The 23,153-nt window shown below is 43.5% G+C and overlaps 1 protein-coding gene across 2 annotated transcripts in view; it reads right to left on the minus strand.

Annotated features, from left to right (window-relative positions):
* LOC132446484 (glutamate receptor ionotropic, delta-1-like) overlaps positions 1-23,153 on the minus strand; it is a 594,597-nt gene that overhangs the window by 26,587 nt on the left and 544,857 nt on the right. For both annotated transcript variants that reach the window (XM_060036803.1, XM_060036802.1), the window contains exons 11-13: positions 20,067-20,141; positions 18,811-19,180; positions 11,520-11,658 (exon numbers count right to left, since the gene is read on the minus strand). In XM_060036803.1, coding sequence (XP_059892786.1) covers positions 11,520-11,658; positions 18,811-19,180; positions 20,067-20,141 — 584 coding nt within the window. The remainder of the gene's footprint in view (positions 1-11,519; positions 11,659-18,810; positions 19,181-20,066; positions 20,142-23,153) is intronic.

A 23,153-nucleotide genomic window follows, 5' to 3' on the forward strand; every position in this document is an offset into this window, starting at 1 on the left:
CAAAGATCTCAAGGATGTACAAGATGAACCTTGCAGCTCTCTACTAACAATCTGAAGGTCCTGGACTTCATAACAACACAGTTTCAGTCAATATTCTATCTTAGTTATTCTCCAAGTTCATACATTTGAGGTCATTTCATGTTGGGTCGCCTTTCCTCATCCCAACCACAGGTATGTTTAGTAAATGGACCCGATTCGTATTCATATGCATCTACTCTCAGGGCTTTGAATTAGTTTTTACAAGCCCTTTACTGTCATTATAACTATACAAAATGGAGGCAAGTAGGTCAAGACAGCACTCCTCTGTGTACAACAATACCATTGTTTTCCTTCTTGATATAATGATTTTTGTCAATCTCAGAGAATACAGATTACATGGTTGCTGATGTGGCTCAGATTGCATCCTATGTGTGTGCTTGTTTGCACATGCCTTTTCACGTGCAATTGCCTGCCCTCTTCACTTGTCCTGTCCTGAACCCTCATAGCGTCATGATTCATTTAATCTGTGCAATCAAAGCCCAGAGCGCTGAGGAGCCTAAACCATCACATAACCTTGTTGTCGTGATACTTAATCTGCCCATCAAGATCTGAGCTCTGCACCGCAACATGTTGATTCATACCATTGTACATGAAATAAGGGTGTCTTCCAACACCGTGTGTCAAAGCAACGGTAATTTAAAACTGAAGAGCTCCTTAAAATAAAACCGATTGTCACATTCTCTTAATGCTCTTGGGAATGTACACTTTATTAACATTACATAATTACCATACCATCGCTTTACACTTCAATGTGTTTTTGAAAGCAATAAGCAGGCTGAACTCAAGATGTAATTATTGTTGCATTATAAATACACAGACAATGTTCTTACAGAACGAGTAGTAAATAACTTTATTGTATCAAGTTTATACTCTATTTTTATTTGTTGTGTCATTCCTAGCTAATTAGGTCTCTCCCTTAGCAGCCAAGTGGCATGATTTGTATCTACACTCAAAGCTATTTCGATTTTCACATGTTGAAATTATTAATTTAAAAAAATAGACTGGTGAATGTGTGCGTCTTATTCTTGAGGATCCTCCAGGAACCTTTTATCATAATGCTGTTAACGGTATAACCTTAAAAATAAGTGAGCTCATCGTTTAATCATTTTAACTTCCCCACTATTATTGATGCCTCTTTACAATATACAATATGGCCTTTGAAGCTCAGCAGTATGTTAATGTTCCCTTCGTTACCAAAGAACCCAAGAACCAAAATACTCGATGTGAAGAATGTGACGAGGCATATTATTGTTTAATGTCAAACAGTTGACAGAGTTATGGGATATTAACCACTTTGAATGTTCCTGACTCTGACGACTGTCTGGCAGAACTTAATATAACTATATTTACATCTACAAATATAGTACACGTTTGGTGTCAATGGTTTGTTGTCTGTGACCCCCGCTTGACAGCTATTTCAATTGTCCATATATTATAAGAATCAGAATCAAAGACAGAATCAGAAACAGAAACTGATTTACTGCCCAGTCACACACAAGGGAATTGTCTTGGCCCTGGTGGTGCATAACAATTTTTGGGGGATTTTCAGTTGACATTTACATTTTTGGAATAGTAGTAACTTTATAATTTGTCCCCAAGTTTGACAGCATAGGGTATCGTAGGCTCTATGGGCAATTAAAGTGTGATTATATTATTTAATAACAACGTGAAAAAGAATGATATAGTTCTCCTTCACACTGGAACATTTGAACATGATTTAAATAAAATGTCAAATGATAAATTGTGACATTATGAATGATCTCTATGCCCTTCAAGCCTTTCTTAATGATACTATTGACTGGATAAAAAATAAAGAAAAATAAACATAAATTAAACTTCTTGACATCAATTATTCTTTCGCAATATTCATTGTATTACGTTTTAAGGTAATGATGACAAATGAGTGTTAAGTGTAAAGTATGAGTTGCTCTAGAGATTACTATTTATTATTACTGCAGATCATTCAGAACTCAGCCGCCCGGATCATCACCCGCACCAAATCATCTGACCACATCACCCCTGTCCTCATTCAACTTCACTGGCTCCCAGTACACTACCGTATCCAATACAAAACCCTACTCCTCACCTACAAAGCTCTCCACAACCTAGCCCCCAGTTATCTCTGCGACCTCCTCCAAGAATACACTCCCTCCCGCTCCCTCCGCTCAACCTCTGCTGGACTACTATGTATCCCCACATCACGACTCACTACAATGGGTGCCCGGTCATTCAGCTGTTCAGCACCCAGGCTCTGGAACTCCCTCCCCCCACACATAAAACAGTCAGACACCATTACAACCTTCAAGTCACAACTCAAAACTCACCTGTTCAAACTCGCACACAACGTCTAACTGATCAGTTTTGATTTTTTTTTGTTTTGTTTTCTTTTGTTTTGTTTTGTCTTGTTTTTGTTTTATTTATTTCTTATTGCTTATGTTAATTTATTATTATTTTATTTTTTTCCACAATGTCTTGTTTTTTAAAAAATGTAAGATGACTATATGCTCTGTAAGGTGACCTTGGGTGTCTTGAAAGGCGCCTCTAAATGAAATGTATTATTATTTATTATTAGAGAGGGTTGAAAAACAAACAACCAATCGGATTCAAGCCAGCTCACCATGACGTGGCTACTCTGTTAACTTGTTGTTTTCATGATTAACAGCAACTCAGCTGACTCATCCCCAGTTTCCGTGGCAACGGTGGGGCCTCACGCGGTGGATATGAGTTTGGATGTTTGATGGAGGGTGGGGGAGGGTGAGGTGGTCAGGGTGGAGTGTAAATCTCGCTGGATCATTGATCAAACAAACAACTGGCAGTGTTGAAGGACGGTTAAACATGGTTTATGTTTGTATGGGGGGGTGTGGTTGTGTGTGTGTGTGAGAGAGAGAAAGAGAGAGAGAGAGAGAGAGAGAGAGAGAGAGAGAGAGAGAGAGAGAGAGAGAGAGAGAGAGAGAGAGAGAGAGAGAACCTGTTTGTGAGTTAAGCTCATCCTGATTACCAGTGTGAGAGGATGATGAATAAAGACACATTATAACTGTGTTATAATGCACCTGTGGAAATGATTATTAATGTTGCTATATCCGTCAGAGATGCTTTGGGAAGCTGTCAGAAATCCATAATTTAATCCTGGTTTGGTTAGTTAGAGGATCATTTATTTTGGTTGAAATTAATTACGGCCCGGACTTCATGATCAGTTTATGCCCCAACTGAGATTTACGCAATGCAGTCATTTTCATTGCAGTCGGTCTCTATTTGCATCACAGTCACACACCGAAATGGCGTAAAACCACGTTGGTCAACAGAGATAAACGTAGTAGTTTTACTATAATGCCTCTTAAAATGTGACATGCCTAGGTTTCTTTGGCCTATTCTTTTCTATAGGCCTTCGTCCACGTAATGTAAAAACAAACAAGACAAGGCTGACATATTCTCAGTGGAAAATGCAATATTCTAATATAGATTCGGCATTAAAATGTATTGTGATTATCTTCATTCAGTGAATGTATTTAAACTGCTAGTGGCGTTTTTTAATGCTTATTTGGGGGTTTTGAGGGACTATCCACTATCTGTGTAGGCTATATTCTGTTATAACCTAAATCACATATTTTATTCAACGACATATTTTTCAAACATGTGGGGCAATGTTCCTAATTTGTGTTCTGAATCCCCCCCCCCTCCCACAGTTATCGTATATATCTATATGCGCATGATTACGATCTATGGCCATTATTTCATTTTCTGTAACATATTTTTGTGCAAGATACACAAGACGAGTTCCGTGTAAAGTGCAAACCACAGCACACTTGTAACCATATCTGATTTGAGCGAAATTCTCATTGCAAGCTCCCTATTTATGTCTGGTGTACCCCTACTGTCCACAAGCACCCCCTCCCCCATCCCCTTATGGATATGGAGAATTGTTGCTACGCCCCAGTGGTGGTGGTGTCCTATGTATGAAAGAGGGCCTAGATGTATACTGCAACAATCAATAGGGAGACTAATACCCATCCAACATGCATATCTTCGAATCAGGCCTCTCTCTTTCATAAAGACAAGTTATAAACCCTTTTTATCCCATAAGGTAAGTGGTGCTCGCTCCTTTTGACCTTTTGACTTGAACAACTTGTCCATAGACCAGCTGTGTCTACACACGTGAATTTCCATCTCATGCATTTCCTTCTCCATCCCACCAAAAGTGGGAAACTATTAACTGACCGCTGCTTTATTCCCATTTGGACTACAGTGAATTGAGATTTATTTCTAGCCACGGTTGGTGTTTCTCATGTGTTTCAATGGAGAATTCGTCGATGCGGAATAAGCCTTTCCTGTAGGGCGAGAGCCCTCCAATTTTATCAGAGCCTAATGCCCTGATTCATATAAAGAAACCAACCGTCTCTATCTTATTCACAAGTCATTCTAGGCTCCCATTCATGGGGTGTTTCTGACATCTTTGTATGACCTCTCAGGGAGGGATGAAACCTCCTCCGGTGGGGCTAGAATCATCTGTGTCCTTTAGGGCCTTTTTGATATAAAACAAAACCACACACTTGAGCTCATTCCCAAGTGTACTAGATCCCTAGCCTGACGATGTCATACTCATAATTCTAGTCAGAATATGAGTCTGAGACCGAACCATTGGGCTGTGATTATAGGGCGGAACCAGGAAGGAAAATGCCTCTTCGCTCAATTGGATAGACCTAAAACCAATCAGAGCAACGTAGTATGTGACGTATGTTTTGCGACGCACAGCTATTCTCAAACACACACGAACTGAGTGCTCTTTGGTGACGTGGTTGATTACGTTAATGTGTATCATCTGTCCATCAACGTATAAAGCCCGCCCTTACAATTTGATTGGTCAGATCACTTTTTCGAGGCCTTGAATACCTCCCAACTAGCTCAATTCCAGACTGAATCTCCCAGACCAAAAATGTTGTGGGCGGAGTTCAGGCTGGTATCCAGGCTACTAGATCCCTAGATCAACTCATCAATTTAATCACTTCTGGTTGGAAAGTTTGTGCGTGTGCGTGTGTGCGATACCCAGTACAACAAACGCTGGTATTTCCTCCTACCACTCTTACGGTTGGTTTCTACGGTTAACTATCCATAATAATCAACACACTATAATCAAAGTGAGTTGAATCTGCTGGTGCATCTTGAACCTGAATGTTATTTATGGGGCTGAATTCCAAAACTATTCCCCTCATCCTGCTTCCTGTTGCTCGCTCACTGTATTGTCGTGCAATCTACCAGCAGCGTTAAGTGATATTTTGGGACAGCTAAGCTACTTCAGCGTCATTAAAGACAAGACAATGAAAAAAAAATCGATTAACGATTCCTGTTTAGGGATCACTAAAGTGTCCTCGTCAGGGAGCTGATTTAACGGTCGCTTTAGGCTGCTTCTTTAGCTTACTATATATTGAGACAGAAGGTGTGATCAATGAGTTTAAGGAAGCCGGACCTTTGAATGGATTGTTTTTTATTCTGGTGACTTGCTTAAATATCCTCCATGTGGTGAGTGTAGAAGGAGTGGTGTGAGTGTTTAGGGAGTAAGTGGCTGGTATAGGATGTTCTGGAGAAGTTCCATTTCTTAGTCTTCCTAATTTCTCTTAGTATACTAGGCTCCAAATCTCCAGCTGGATAGTGGTGTCAGTCCAAGTGTGTGTGTGTGTGTGTGTTTTCGGGTAACGAGTACTTTTCACATTGCTTTTTTAATTTTTTTAAATATTTGATTTAGAATTCTACTCCTTCCTCAATTACATTAAACAAAATTTGTTCAAAATCTCTTTACGGGCGCAGCCATTCGGTTGGGAGCGTCATCACTGCTGACGGTCTACTCTCAGATTTTTGAAAGATGAAAACAAAATGGGGGAGTGCCTTCGAGAAATGCCGCAGGAAAGCTGGGAAATCTTCGACTTTCGACTCAGACGTCTGGCGTTTGAGGATTCAGGAACAGACCAGACGGTGAAATCGCCGGGCGTGCCAAGCCTCGACCGAACTGACTTGGCAGTGTAGAAGCCTTATGCTGGAGAGTGGGCAGTAGTGCGCACCTAAAAAAGCAGCCAACCACTCTTAAAACACTTTACACGACACAACACACACACACACACACACCACGGCGGGTGCTGACTGACTGACTGCACACACACAGACACGCACGCACACACACACGCACACGCACAAACACACACACCACGGCGGGTGCTGATTGACCACGCGCACACACACGCACAATACACACACCATGGCGGGTGTTGACTGACTGCACGCACACAAAACTCTGTTCCTAGACTACACTTTACCGGCCCTTTACATTAAAACTAATAGATTTTCGAGATTAAAAAAAGAAAAATGAAAAAAACAATCCTATAATTTCAGAATAATCTGCCGGGCCAGATATTATGTCTTATATTATATTATGTTGCCGACCCCTGACGTAGAGTTTATAGAATTCTTAAGATACAATGTTACACAGGCTCTTTATTCTGCAGACCACTATACAGCTTGTTCGTCGTTGTTGTGTCTGGCTGTGAGTGTGCGTGCATGCTATGCGTAGGCTGAAAACTTTGCACCAAAGTACTTTTTACGCTTAGTCAAGTAGGTTTTCCAATTGAAACATTTACTTTTACTCAAGTAGATTGTGAAGGAAGTAATTGTACTTTTACTTGAGTATAGCTTTTTAGTACTCTACCCACCAATGTGTGTGTGTGTGTGTGTGTGTGTGTGTGTGTGTGTGTGTGTGTGTGTGTGTGTTCTGCAGTCCTTAAGGGCGCACTCACACTAGGCCATCTGTACCGTGCCCTAGTCCGTTTCACAGGACAGTTCCTCTGCGTCTCTCTCGTAGATCGCACCATCTTTCAACGTCTTTGTTTAATACGACTGCATCACCTTCTCCACATGATCAGCAGCTCGTGTATCTCACTTTCTCTCAAGTTAGAAGTTAACTGCTCATGATCATATCGCTGCTTTGTCTCTGTGGAGACAGCGCAGCAACACCACTACCCAAGCCCCCCCTCCTGGAACCACGGAGTCGTCACATTTACAACAGATTGAAACCCAATAAACCACCGATGTGTGCAGGGTCCTGAAGGGTAAATCAGGGTTCTAGCTCAAGCAGGAAATTGACCTCGGGGAGTGTAAACGTGCGGACCGTGCCGCGAAAAAGGCGTGCATAAAACGGACTATTTGGCAGTGTAAAAACGCTCAGTGAGAGGGCTGTATCTGAGTAGAACGGCTCCAAATAAGCAACAAAGTCAGTAAAGCGTTAGTCTCGCAAAGCCAGACCAAACTACAGCAAGTAGAATGGTCTGGAGCCACGCTACCTCGAGCCGTCTATCCGTGGGGAAACTGGGCAGGCCTGTTTTTTTTTCTTTAAACCAATCACAATCGTCTAGGGCGGGGCTAAGCCCGGGAAGCAGCAGCGGTGTTCATGCAAAATAGAACATCTTTCTTCCTCAGCAAATGCTGTAAGCAAATCTTTTGCAGTTCTTAGCAATTTTCGACGGAAAGAGCCAAACATGCCGACTTTACAGCGCCGTCAAAGTCCGCTTCAAAACTCGCCATACTGCCTAGTTTCCGAGTTTGAGGGGGAGCACAATACTGGAACGCCAGCAACCGGAAGGGGAGGAGTCGCGGCCAAATCCGACGCTAGGCAATAGACACGGTCCACTTCCGTTCAGCCAGACTAGTAAAGCGTCAACTATGTTCTCTGTGTTGTTCTACTAAGCAGCGGACGCTTGGTGTTGACGTATTACAACGTGATGACGTATGTACAAGAGGCAACCGTACTCAGGCCCAGTTGAGATTGCCTATTGTGAGCACAGGCCAGCACCCAGCAGGGGGGGGGGGCAATCGTTCTTGAGCACGTTACAGGTGTGAAACGGATTTGGGCACGGTACAGATGGCTTATGGCACATTTCCACCGGTTCGGTTCGGTTCGCGTTTCCACCGCCAAAAGTGGGCCTTGACCCGGACTGGGCCGTACTGGGCCCCGTTTCCCGATATCGATGGATCTTCGCTCGTAAGATCATTCTCCCGATGGATCTTTCGAAACATCGACAATTTCTTTGTCGCGTTTCCCGAAACTCCTCTTAACGTGAACGCGCATTCACGTTAACGCGAAAATTGTGTTAAAAAGGGTTAAAATATCTCCCCATCAAGGACAACAGCAGATTAGCCTACGAAAAAAATAGACTGCAATTATATGAATGCTAAAGACATTAAAACACAATTGATTAGGCTTAAGCCGACATATATCAGTCCTAATCCTGAATGCACTGTGCGTTTCACGGCATTTCCCCCCTGAAATAATTCCATATGACAAAAAAAAAAAAAATAGCTTGTGTGACAACTACATTTATCTTAATGGGCTGATTTCTGAAACATGCTTTGCACAGCAAAGAGAGCCGACTTAATCTGATTCTGCATAAAGTTTCCTTGATTGATGATTTGATTGGCTATAAAAGACCCTCCGGAAAAAGGGTAAGGCCTCTTGAAACGCGCATCATACAGCGCTACAGGCTGCCGAGGGAGGCCATCAGACAGCTGCTTGGGGCGATCAGGCAAGACCTCAGACGTGCTACAAGGAGGAGCTTTGTGCTCACACCGCAAGTGCAGCTCTTGGCCGCCCTCCGATTCTACGCCACAGGGAGCTTCCTGCAGGTGGTAGGAGATGGCCAGGGCCTGTGCAAGGCGTCAGTGTGCAGATCGGTCCAGGCTGTGACATACAGCCTCCTTCGTCTCGTACCGCGACACGTCCGTTTCCACAGCAGAGACGAGATGGGTGCGACCCAAGAGAACTTTTTTCGGTCGTTCCGCATCCCACAAGTGGCCGGAGTCGTGGATGGAACTTTGATTCCAATTCTCACGCCCCACGTTGATGGCCACGTCTACATCTGTCGGAATGGATATGCCGCTGTCAACTGCCAGGTGGTGTGCGACCATCAGGGCATCATCCTGAATGTCGTAGCGAGATGGCCTGGAAGCACTCACGACTCCTTCGTGTTCCGCGAGTCCTCCATAGGACGGCTGGCTGCAGCCTCCAGGGGAGAGTGGCGGCTCCTCGGAGACAGTGGCTATCCTCTTAGGCCTCACCTGTTCACCTGTTCACCTGTTCGTGCGCTGTGATCTGCGTGACAGCAATGTTGCACAACATTGCAGCCAAGGCTGGGGTGGCGTTGGGTGAACCGGACGAGGACGAGGACGAGGAAGATCCGTTTCGGGACGGCTGATCGCGGACCCGACCCCCCCCCCCTCCCCATGTCACTAAACATCCCCACCATATCCCAGCCTTTTGTCTTTAATTTTTTTTTCATTTCTTTCATTCATTATTTTTTTTCTTTCATTTCTTTCATTCATTATTTTGTTTAATTTTTAATTTTTGGGGTTATTTTAGGCTATGTTTTATGAGTAGCCTATGTCACAGTCTGCACAAATCCCCCCACTTTCCCTCACACATTTTGAGTGCCCTGCCTGCGCAAACATTTTCTGGACTGTCCCGTTTTATTTTGGCCATTTTAACATCTTTATTAATAAATCAATTAATAATCTTTATTAATCACCAAACTAAGAACATAAAGGCGCAATGCGTTTTAATAAAACGCATCCAATACACGGAATGTCCGATGGTGACGCCACTGAGGCTATAGTAGGCTGACGATGCTCTTAGCGTCTCGTTAGCTCTGAGCGTTTTCAAGACGTTCGTTACCAACGATGCTTTCGGGAAACGCGGTGAAAACTCTACGATGCCCTTTCGACGCACTTCACGATCCACTTAGGCTAACGACGCTTTCGGGAAACGAGGCCCTGAGCTGTACTCGTTCCGCACTCGTCTCCGTTGGGGTACTGAGACACCTGAAAGGGTGCCGGCAAGTTCGAGCTACACAAGCCCTCCGTTGATTGGTCGACAGAATCGTCACTTCCGGGCGACATGGGGATAAAAACAAACAAAAAAATTATTTTATTTTTATTTTATTTATTATTATTATTATTATTTTTTTTTTTTATGCTGCGTTTTATTATCCATCCGTCTCGGAGGTCCGAGGACGTTGCCTAGCGACACGCACGAAAACGCCCCTTTTCCTCGGACGGCGAACTCGCCATCTCGGTTGAACTCTTGAGTGGTGACTGAGCAAAATTCCGAGACAGAATTCAAGATGGCTGCGCCCAGTGTGACTTGAAGCATGAACTGTTTTCATTGTGCTTGGACCGCTTTGGTGGCTTAAATGGCAATTTCAATCACTCGTATTGCTGCAATACCTTACTGCGTCCGTGTCTCTGCCTATGGCCTATAGCCTACCTATTTTGGAGCACCTGGTACTCTCCCAATGCTACCGCGACAATAGCTTTCCGGGTGGCGTCCATGATTTCCTCCAACGACCGAGCGAAATAATAAAACGCTTTAAGTGTGGGCGTGGCGTCAGATCCGAGATCCGAGTCGGTTCGCAGAGAATACTAAAACGCACCATTATGCCTATTGTTTTTATTGAGCAGGCTAAACTGTATCGTGCAGCTATGATGCTATGCTATGTGTGCTATGATGTCACAATGTCACGATGTTTACGTAGCTGCCGCGGAGATCGACATCCGGCCTACCATAAGGGTACTGTCGGCGGTGGAAACGCGACCTCGGAACTGAGTTGGGTTATACCGCCCACTCCCTACCGGACTGAGATGAACCGAACCGAACACTCCGGTGGAAATGCGCCACTAGAGTGAGTGCGCCCTAAGACACACACCACATATACACTGAATCCAATCAAGGCTACAGTGTTCGACTCCCAGTCAAAAGGGTATTGAATCCAGTCCACATGTATGCCCCCTGACCGGTAGAACCTTGTGCTGTATGCTGACTCAGTGACATTTTACCTTAAAGGGGTGATATCATGCTTTTCAACCCCTCCCTTTGCATTAGTTATATGACGTATGCATACATTTTCTAGGTCTGCTTAACTAGAGAAATCAAAAACTGAGCCAGGGGGAGAATTCGCTTCCACCGAGAATGCCCCTCAATAAGTGCGTGAAACTGCGCTCAAACTTCACTTCGTTAACAGTGTAGAATGTGCAGTGGGCAGTGCTGAAGTGCAGCAGTCCTGCCTCCCGGCTACCCGCAATCTTCACAACTTCTCGATGAAGTGAATTTGCTGACACAGCCGCAAAGGGTTCGACCAATCACAACAGAGTGGATGTGCTGTCCAATCACAGCAGACTGGGCTACTCGGGAGGGGGGGCTTAAAGTGACAAGATACAAAACAGAACATTTCTGAAAGACGCTGAGTTTGTTTTGTAGAAATAAGACAGTGTGAGAATAATAAAGGGTAAATCTAACATACAGGCATGTAACCCTATTCAAGTATAACCCCCAAATGCAATTATTAACCCTAAAAAAGTATGATATGGGATCTGTAATCACTGTAAGTGGCTGTGGATGAGGGGCACAACCACGGCGTGTTGGTGAGGCGTGGTGTGGAAGGTGTGCTGACCGTATGGCGTGGTCCATGCGTGACACGGTAAGGTAGGCGGCCAGGTTGGCGGTGTAGGAGGAACACACGATGAGGGTGAACAGCCACCAGCTGCCCATCACGATCCTCAACGCCACCGAGCCCGCCACGCTGTCCCCCCCTGCAAAGAGAGAGACAGAGAGACGGAGAGAGTGACAGAGAGAGATTTTTTTATTGTAGGAGAGGAAACAGGTGAGGGAACCAACTTTATACTTCATCCCACTATATGCCCAGGGTATGTAATATAACATGATAAAATGTAATATATTACAAGGGTGGAATGGAAAGGACTCATGCAGATGGCATATAAACATACTAACATAATAACTGCAGTAGCAGGGGTGAAGAACAAAATATAAAGACCACTAAACAAATGACTCCACAGTCTAACAAAACCAGTAGTGAGAGGGTTTCCCTACACAGTAGGATATGTGATTAAAGGCTGTTGGGCCAGTGGGTTCATGGGGGGATAACGCATAGTATCCAGGATGTAAGAAACAGACTTCCTTTCATATCCGACACTGAGTGGTTGAACAACCTAAAAAAGTTTACAGAATCACATTCACATTACATTAAGGGCATTTGGCAGACACTTTATCCAAAGCGACTTACATTAAAGCTGGGATCTACGATCCTGGAGAGCTAGCATGATTTGAAATTAGCTTCTCCTCGGAGTTCCGTCTATCCCCCCCCCTAACCCCCCCCCCCCACACACAACACACACAGGTGGAATATTGTCCGAGCTGAATCTAAATGCTTTTTCAGCTTCGGAAAAAGCATTCCTTTTCTTTGCCTTTTGAGAAGGGTGAGCGGGTCCAAGTACCGGTGGAAGTGGAAACTTCTAATGACTTCTCTGCCATTGTACCTCCAGTAGCACCCTCTGTCGGCGATAACGTGCTTTGAGCTCAGGAAAGGAGGCTTGTGATTGGTTCTTTCGATTTGGACCGAATGGCAGTAATTGGTCAGCATTTTTACAGGATTATACCAGCTACAGAATTTGTGGGGTTTTCATTACTTTTTCAGTGCCCATAAGTTATTTATTGCTGTCGGGGTGTAAAAATCATTTTAAACAATATATTAAAAAGTGCATATTGCAGGATAAAGAACACGCTGCCTTTAAGTACATTTGTCTGAAGAAAGTGACAATATATCACTGTTGGTACAGTAAGGATGTTCGTAAAACAAAATGCAAAGTAATAACAATCGTTAGGTGAACCTATTCCCTGAATACAACAAAGATAGCTAAGGTAAGATGCTACACAACTAAAAACTATGACTAAGTACGGCATACAATAAATGCGTACATTAAGTGCCAGGACGTACAACATTAAATAAGTTTATATAACATACAATAAATACAAGGTTGTAAATCACAGTCAACATTGTTGCATCATAACTTATATCAACCAGAAAGCGAATATCTTCCAATGTTAATCAAGCCAGTGAAAAGACAGATTGATGCAAAACTCAACCTCACACAGCCGAATTAAGACAAGTATGTGCTTTGTCCTTTCCCCACAGCATTGGATGTATTTAAAGTAGGGCTGTCAAGCGATTAAAATATTTAATCACGATTAATCGCATTAATGCCAGTCACGATTAATCGCGATTAATCATAAAAATGTTTACTATGCTAAATTTCCCTTGAATTCTTTGTCCCATTAATTTTTCTCATTTTAATGCTCTTATCAACATGGAGAAGTGCATCGGCTTGCCTTGTGCAAATGTTTTTTTATTGATAACAACATTGGCATATACTGATCAAAACAGGACGGTACAAAAAAAAAGCCTATAATGCAATTAAACGATGAACATACAAAGATATGCCTTGAACATAGCAGTCAGGCTACTGCTTCTTTGTTTTGAGCCCAAAAAAATAAATAATAATAATTTGCGTTAATCACACGTTAAAAAAATTAACGCCGTTAAAATTGGTTTGCGTTAACGCCATTAATAACACGTTTAACTGACAGCTCTAATTTAAAGGTTTTATTAGGTGAGTGCTGCATGCAGTGCTCAATTGTTCTTCATAAGTTTTATTCTTTCTTCATAAGGTGAGTGCTGCATGCAGCGCTCAACTATTATTCTTCATAAGTTTTATTAGTAATATTGAAATCTTTATTGGTGTGAATGCTGAAAGCATTCACATCTTAGAAATACTACATATTTATTTTTCTCTTTATTCCGCCACTTTCTCCGTTCGCGACTCCTTCAACATACTTCAACGTAGAAACATCATTCAAACATTAAAACGTTCAGCTCCGTTAGTACCATTATGCTATTATTTTCTGTATTCATATTATTCATAATTCCCGAGATATTCAAGGTTATTCACCCAAAATTCCCCCATATATTACCATTGGAAAATTCAAAAAACGCTGATTCATCCTTCATCCTCTTCAACAAACAACTTAAGACATCATAACTTGGTCAAATTTCAACCGTTTACCATCATGCAAACAATTAAACAGATCTACACATTTACAAAAACAGAATTTCGATATAATTTATACTTTATTTAGAATCTAGTTTTAGTTTCGTACCGGAAACGTTTTCAGTTGGTTTCATTGAAGCCGTCTGGTATACGTCTGACAATTCAACACATCGTAAGTAATGAAATCATTTTTAAACAGTTTACCTTCGTTCAAACCATTGAACAAAACTACATATGTGTCTTCAATAATATCTAAACGAAATTTCAATAGCTTTTATACTTTTTTCAGAATCCCAGTTTTTGTTTCTTAACGGCATAGTTTTCAGTTGCTCTCACTGGTTTGCGTGAATGTCCTCACGCCAGAGCGTGAGGACATTCACGCACGCACACACAAACACACACACAAACACAAACACACGCACGCACACACGTACGCGCGTACGCACACACACACACCAGCAGTGCACGGCAATACATTTGACCTTTTACATGTCTGCATTTTTAGCAATGCTTCGCGCTTTTCATTCAGCTGTCACTTTATTTGTTTCCAACCACTTACATTTTCTTAAATGGTGTGCATGTTTACTCCATTTAGACTTTTGAACTTTTGTTGAAATCTCTTCACTTGATTTAAGCCATTTAACGTTTCTCTATGTCTTATGTGGCTTTATTAAAAAATATTTTCAACCTCACTTTGTACTACAGCACTCACTGCATTTTCTGCAGGAAATGCATTTTCTAGTTCATAATTGAGTTTCACTTTTTGTGTGTTTTGCTAGCGAATGGCACCGTTGATTGGGGTTTATGTTAAGTGGGCGTATGCATTCCGCAACAGATCCATGTTTTCTAGCCTCCAAAAAAACAACGACTTCATACCGTCATGTTATCAAAGCAACCTATATCCACGTACCACAGTGTAAGTAAACACGTCATGCCTTCCAGATGAATTATCAATAAATATAACAGACTGCGATAATTGATGTGTGTTGCAAAACATAGTTTTTCCACGCAGGACGAAAGCCATCTTGTCAGGAGTGGTCAACGTGAGGCATCGTGCTCAGGGACACCTCGATATTCAGCTAGGAGGAGCCGAGGATCGAACCAGCAACCTTCCAGCCAACCCGCTCTTCCTCCTGAGCCGTTCGACTTCAGAGTCCTAAGTTCCTGTTTTGGAGACTGAGGGGCATTACAAGGACAGGGATTTGCCCTACGAACTGGGTCTCGAGTTGCTCTATCTATCTGCAGCAGCAGAGAGCGTAAGGACAGGTATTTGTTGTTGGTGGGAACAGTGCCAGAGCCGGGAAAGACGGGCGAATGCGTGGCCAGAATTTATCACGAATCATTAGACCTAGAAGTGCGTCTCCCCAGCAACCTGGCAGACCGGGGGAGGTGAGGGGGCCAACACAAATATTCATAGGGCGATATCGGGGTGCTCACTCAGTCTCACACACAAAAGGTACAAAATTTCACCCAGTGGTTCTCTCTCTCACACACACAGACACACACACACTCCAATGAACGCAAACAAGTCTCACATGCAAATAGATTCACTTGCATTGATAAACCCAATAGCATAGGTTTAGATTCCGCTGGGGACGCGTCCCCACCAGTTTTCGTCAAGATTCATTTTGTACCCACCACAAAATTGAGTTGATTTATTATGGAATATTACACAGGTCTTCTAAATGCCGTGGAACGCTCTGTTCACTTGCATGGGCTCTACAGAACTTCCGGCGGTGAATTATGTTTCATAATTCACCATTGCTAAGTATAATTGACCGCTGTCAAGGAAAACAAAGGAGTCAGTCTCTTGTTGACACAAAGTGACTTTTGGTCATTCTTGCTTTGCTTGAATTCTGGAATGATTGTGGGGGGGCAGTGCATGAGTTTTGGTCAGAATGCCTGATGTAGGCTAGATTTGATGGAATGCGTGTTGTGAATTGAGAACAGCCAGCTCATGATGTGGTACAGCGTTCAGCCGTGCAACAAATATTGTTTTCTTTTTCAATCTTGACGACTTTTGTAGTGCTGTGTGTAGCCACACGTTTGCTCCTTCTGAACTTAAACACACAGTTAATTTCCTTTCCTAGCTCCTCTTGTTTATGTTGGTAGCTTAGCCATGTCATGTCACGTTGTCAACGTTGGATACATGGAGCAGAACATAGTGAGTCATATGTCCGATTCTTTTTGGAAACGCTTTCTTCATAAAACGTGCCAGACAGATTTTATATACATTTCATCCCTTAGTAATTAGCTACATGGGTATGCAGTCTTTCAGAACCTTTCATTACCGGCACTAAAGAGAGAAAAAAGAGTGCTTCATCATTGTACCCAGCACTTCTGAAAATGCACTTCCAAATGCGTCTCTGTCCCCAGCACATTTCAAACCAAACTGACGCCCATGCCCAATAGCACACACACAAACGCAATAAGGGCTAAACAAGTCTCTCTCTCTCTCTCTCTCTCTCTCTCTCTCTCTCTCTCTCTCTCTCTCTCTCTCTCTCTCTCTCTCTCCTATATATATATACACCTACACGCTACCCACAACCCTCCTCTGCATTTCTAAAACAATCCCTTCCATCTGCTTCACAGACAGCAGAAATGCAAGGGCCATTGTGTCGGCAACACTGTTGAATATTCCACCAACAGAGTACTGCTCTCCAGTGATGTGTCTCTTCCTTCAGCCTAATCCTCGTATCCACTCTGCATCAGGCCACCCCCCTGGATCAGTCTTCCCTGGGCTCATAATAGCCCTCCATGGCTGTGATTAGATGTGATTGATTGAAGCCAACCGCGAGAGAGAGTGGGAGAGTGAGATGACGGACTGAGGATAAAGAGGGGGAGGAAGACTGTGGGATGCAGCTCAAATGAGGCAGAGAGAGAGAGAGAGAGAGAGAGAGAGAGAGAGAGAGAGAGAGAGAGAGAGAGAGAGAGAGAGAGAGAGAGAGAGAGAGAGAGAGCTTCCAGAATGCTATTTAGTTGTAGTATTTGCTTATCTTGCAGGCCCATTTTGACAAGGTGAATTAGAAATTCACGTAATCAAGGAGCAGGTTGTCTGGACTCCAGAAGTCCTACTGCGCTGGAGCTGAGCTCCTGGGGGGGGGGGGGGCGGCCCAGTGCCCGGGCCCGCTCCTCGCTTTCCATCTTTAGATATTAATCGTATTAATTTGGGAAACTAAAGAGCAGGTAGAGTGTGGACACAGGGTTGGAACTCAAAGTGAAACATCCTCAAGGCCAGACTCTCCTGTCCCATAGCAGACCTCCTTTACCAACCAAACATCAGTTAAAAGCATTTGATTATTAGGTATTCACAGAGTATGAATCGATTTAAAATGCTGATTCATACAAAGTGCAGACGAAATGGCAGAGTATTATTACAGTGAAAACTTGGACACGTTTGTATAGGCGACCTACAATGCAACGCCACAATACCTTCATCCATCCAGGCAGGAACTGTGTTGTTTTCTTTCAAAAGAAATGTAAGTGTTTGTAAGATAGGGGGGGGGGGATTTGGTTTCCTTATTCCTTTGCTTTCCCAAGCCCTTTGCAGGTGGATAAGGGGTAGTAAGTTGTCACTGTAAAGGTGCGTTCACACCAACCGCAAATGGGCGACACAATCCCATGCAAAGTGAACGTAGAGAATTATTCGCTAGAGAAAACCGGCGACAAGTTTTGATTTGTCGTGCAACACTTTCGCCCTGCACAGAAGAGCTCGAGTTGAAATATTTCAACTTTGCCGCGACATTCGCGTGATAACAGCCAATCATCGTTCAACAGCGTGGCCACTGAGTGACATGTGTAACGTAACAGCCAATCAGCGTTCAACCGGCCAACCGTTCCCTGCAGTGCAGTCCGGGATGAACCCCAGCAAATTCGCCTGACAAAACTTCTACAGCGACAGTTCATGATTTGCCGCACAACAAAACTTGGGCGACAACGCGAACAGGTGACGAATGTGTCTTTTGGCGTGAACGCACCTTAAAGGTGCATTCACACCATAAGGAACCTTGAAGTCTGCAGGTGTCCTGCTTCCTTTCTTTGTACTAGATTGTTATTTCTATGGTCTTGCTGCTCTGGGCTCCAGCAGTCCTACAGTATGGTGACAGACCCGCCGTGGGTCGGTGTCCAGCCTGGACTGCACCAGAACACCTGGACCAGGGAGAGACCAGAACACCTGGATCAGGGAGAGACCAGAACACCTGGATCAGGGAGCGACCAGAACATCTGGACCAGGGAGAGACCAGAATACCTGGACCAGGGAGAGACCAGAACACCTGGACCAGGGAGAGACACCAGAACACCGGGACCAGGGAGCAACCAGAACACCTGGACCAGGGAGAGACACCAGAACACCTGGACCAGGGAGAGACCAGAACACCTGGACCAGGGAGAGACCAGAACACCTGGACAAAGGGAGAGACGGTGCATAGCCTGGAATGCACAAGACAACCTGAACGGGCAAGGCTATGTCTTGTTGTTGGTCGATACGAATATGAAGTGAAAGAAGACAAACCCCCCATTCACCCAGAGTTGAGCTTGTCTGCCATCAGACTTAATCTTTTTAAAGTCTTATTTGGGAGTTAATGATGCTTCAAACTCGATCTTAAAAAAAAATCCCCCAATTCTGAAAAGGGCTCACAGCCTTGCATCAGTTCGACTGAGGTGTAAGTGTAGATTGAATGTAACGTAGGGTGTGTGTGTGTATGTGTGTGTGTGTGTGGGTGGGTGTATGTGTCTGTGTGTGGGCATGTATCTGGTGAACAAAGATAAGATCAGTCCCTTTTAGTTCAACCGTGAAGCTATGAACGGTAAACGCTGTCTACTTCAGGGACTGCCCACCTTGCTGTACGAACGCTCCGTACACGATCCAGATGGCGCTGTGCAGCGTCCCGGAGCCGACTGGCGTCTGGCCTGGTGGTGCATTCTGGGTAACCGCAGAGGATGTGGAGGAAGCAGAGGAGGAGGAGGAGGAGCGCAGCGTCTGCAGCCGGTTGAGGAGGAAGATGAGCACCCCAACGACGGGGATGGCAGCGGCGATGCAGGCCCACACGGCCAGGTCAAAGGGCGCGAAGAGAGAGAAGATGTTGATCTTCTCCTCGGGTTTGCGGATTAGGATGCCCACGCTGTAGTCCAGGTAGCGCTTACTGAAGTCCACCACATTCTCCCGCTCTGGGGTGATGGTGACGGCCGACACAGCCAGGTCCGCTCGCTGGAGAGGGGGAGGAAGAGGAGGATGCCAGCCAGGATGAAGAACAATGAGGAACGATGAAGAGGAATGAAGAATGATGAAGAACAATGAAGAATGATGAAGAACGATGAGGAAAAAATTAAGAACGATTAAGAACAACGAGGAATGATGAAGAACAATAAAGAACAATGAAGAATGATGAAGAACGATGAGGAAAAATTAAGAACGATAAAGAACAATGTAGGAGAATGAGAATAATGAACGATGTAGAGGAATGATAAAGAAAATCCAGAATGATGATCAACGAAAAACAACCAGAGCCATTAGATATCAGAAGAAAGAGAGCAAATGAAAAGAGAGAGATCAGAGGAAGAGAATGAAGAGAGGTCGATGAGGAGAAAGCATCATAAACTAAAAAATTGGATTGCAATGTACGATGTGCTGCGTTGTCTGGCTATTACTCATCGTTAAAGCTAAAACTCGTCTTTTTGGCCAAAGGCTACGTTTTATGTGGGGAGGCTAACAGATTTAGTGGTGTTAGGTAACAGTGCTGAAGAAGAGGGAAGGAACTTCCAGGTAGCACTGCTGACATTGAAAAAGGAAAATGCATTTAAATGTCGTGCTATGGTTTTAATCAACTGTGACTAAATTGAATGGCCAAATCTCAAAATGATGGCCAAACATAAATATCCTCAAACACGTCTTTATTATCAAAATTAATCCTTCGTATTTATCTCATATGATTAAACATTAATGAACCATGAATCGTTTGGATTGCAATTACTGTTATGACGCAGATATTCGTTAATATTGGATAAATATAGCAGTGGCACTAATCGGATTATGGAATTTAAAAGAGCAGGTAACAACAGCTCAGCCTAAGCTGTGTTGAATGCACAGTTGGTACCTTGTTGATCAGCTCTCCGATCATACCGTTCCATGAGCCATTGGGCAGCTGGGATCCATACTTGCTGTCGGCCACCTGAGGAAAACGACACAGTTATTTTAGGGAAGGGAACCTTCAACCTTCTTGCCTAAATTTTCAAATTTAGTAGAGCCAGATTTCTCCACAAATTTGAATATAGGTCATCACTACTTCGGATCAGGGGAAGATAAGCATATTTCACCCTTCTGGAACCAAGTATGAAGCAAACACGCCCACCTCTTGTTGGAATGAAGTCTCAGGATTATTGTCATTGCATCTGTGATGGCTATTTCGAAGTGCGTAGTTTTATAGTCATTGCTTCAGGTTTTAGTTGAGCTGTATTCAGCGCACCTGCTCTTCTCCTATTCCTGCCTTATTCCGTCTTCCGTTTTTTCAAAAAAGTTTATTCCATAAAGTACGATGCACCATGGTTACAAAACTGTTTGCTCCCAACTACTAAATCAGGACTCCAAATTCTGTCCTTCCAAAACGAATCCCCTTATCGTGATCCACCTGCCATCAGCCTAACAATCAAAACAAACCAAAAAAATGGGGGAGCTTTCTCAGAATTAAAATAGGCAGATTCTGTTCCCACATTCTGGCCTTGAGTTGCGACTGCCGTCAGCGAAACAATTACTTTTTGAAAGAAATCTTCAAGGAGCCTAAATTTCTTTCTTTTCTTAAATCACTCTTCATGTGAATTCATGTTGGTAACACACTTTACTGATGGGTCATTTAAACGTGCTTGTCTTAGGCTTGAGCAGCGCACTCTGCACATGACCCTTTGATTCTTGTAATGGTTTGAAAACTCTGGACATCAATCAGGAACTTTGTGTAGCAGTGTCAACCACAATGAGCCCAACATCGTTTCTGGAATATTACAATTTTGACGCGTCTGGGGGAAGATACGCCTTTGTCCATCTCTTCTGGAAAAGGACCACTACATATTGGATTTGCTTCCACCTCCTGGAGTACAAGTTTTCGTTCTGGAAGACCCCGGGTGGCGGGATTGGCTGTCCCTTAAGTTGGAGCAGGGGGTTTGGTGTGACAGCCTCCTAGTCCTGAGGATCATCAAACAAGGTTGTGATAGGGCGGACGGGAAGGATTGCTTCTACCTCACAAAGGGCCATCTGTAACCTTTAGAGCATCTCTGAGCTTGTGCTCTGTGCCAACGTAGTTTGTGCCATTGTCAATATACCATAGGCGTCCATCATCCTTCTGTAGCGGAAAGGGAGTCGACAGTAGTGATATCCTTCCTTCAATACATCAGCATCCATAAAAGGGCATTTCCCTTCACTATTTACCACCTTCCATGGTTCTAAAGCTTTTCGGCAATTCAATCAAATGAGCAGTCCCATATCTTTATGGGACGTCAGCTAAACATCAGAGATATGGCCATTTCAAAATGTCAGCCTGTGTGGGAATGTTTTCTTTCATTACGGGAATCTGGGTGTGAGTAAATACATTGTTTTCGGCAGAATCTCTGTTCTCTACCATTTGATGTTGAGCTTGTTCATCAACCAGTATGTAGCAGTACTGCCAGGATCTAAAATTGTATAGGTTTGGAAAGTCGTATTCCCGTTAGCATGCTTAACATGGACAGGCAGACTAGCGAGAGAACAATCTTTACCGGCCCCAGTATGTCACTGATCGTCGTGAATACCATAACACTGCTCAGTGTTCCTCTTGGCTCGGGATTCCACCTTTTCTTTGGGCAGTCTTGTTTTTATTTTACTACACACATCCAGTATGTTGTCTCCTGTACAAAATAAACATAGCTTCTGAAAAACCACCGTCTTATAAAGGTCTTTCAGTTGTGTAAGCATTTCTTTGTTCCACAGGGTTCTGTGAACAACTGGTAAGTATTCTTCACAGGGTTCTAGGATACAGTGGTGATAGCAGTGGCGAAGCGGCTACCTTTGTGGTTAGGGTTAGAGACCTTGTACCCCTATTGCTCTCTTGGCTGGGCTTGGATTTTTTGTGTTCCCAAAGATGGGATCGGAGGAAATCTAATCTATCCTGCCTGTCAATGCAGACTTCTAGGTCTTTGAAACCGGCCCTTCTTTTGCTGCACTCCAAAATGACACAATGTTTATGACTGGCAAGCCGATAGCCCTTTACATAATGGCAGCAGTGCTGTTTAAGCGATCGCCAAAGTTCTCCAACAGAAGCCTCCTGGCCTCCCTGTAGAGTGTTACAGGATCATCACCGCTACAAACGAGGTCCCTTGACTTCTCACTTGTGAATTGTTCTTGGAAGTACAATCGATCATGGCTGCTGTCAACTACATTTTCAATGCAATGTTCAAAGGCTTGTATGAACAACTGATATAGTGGCTCACCAGTAAAAAGACACACCTCTTTTGCTTTGAGTAAAGACAGACAATGCTGCTTGACAATAAGCTCTGTTATCTCACTTTGTCTTATCAAAAATGTCTAGCACCATCTGAACCGTTGTATAAGGTTTTCACAGGAGAGGGTCTATATCAAATGTGTTATTCAGAAGCTCCAGGCGTCCAAGGACTATACCTTTCCATTGTTATTGGTGGACCTTGTCGCAAGTTGTCCATATCTGCAGTGTTTTACTTGCTTACAATGCTTCATGTTTCTCCAAATCCTTTAGTTTTGCGGTAGTTGCAGCAATATTTGCTTCCATGTCCTATTCATCCCTTTTTTGCTTTCAGGTTTCGCTCCTCAAGTTAGATCTAATGTTTCTTCCCAAGAACCTCAGAGCGAGCAAATAACACTTCTCCCTCTGCCTCAACTTCTACTCTCAACCTTCTGGTATTTGAGGATGCAGTTCTCCTCGACATGTTTGAGGCACTATCTTCAGGGTTGACATTGGACGCCTCTTCAGTTACCGTGTAAGACGCTCTTCATGTGCAAATATTTCCAGCCTTGTCTTAACATTGCTTAAATGGTCTTGGACCCTTTTCCTTTAAGGCTCAAATCAGTCCATTTGGTCACACTCTTGAGCCTCTTCTGATTAGTGATTGCACATTCTTGTAGAAGTCTACACATTCACCCAATGTATTTTTGAGCATTTCAAAATTTTAGTTTATGGACTCTG

This window comes from Gadus macrocephalus, chromosome 18 (genome assembly GCF_031168955.1).
Source record: "Gadus macrocephalus chromosome 18, ASM3116895v1".
In the NCBI taxonomy this organism is placed as follows: domain Eukaryota; kingdom Metazoa; phylum Chordata; class Actinopteri; order Gadiformes; family Gadidae; genus Gadus; species Gadus macrocephalus.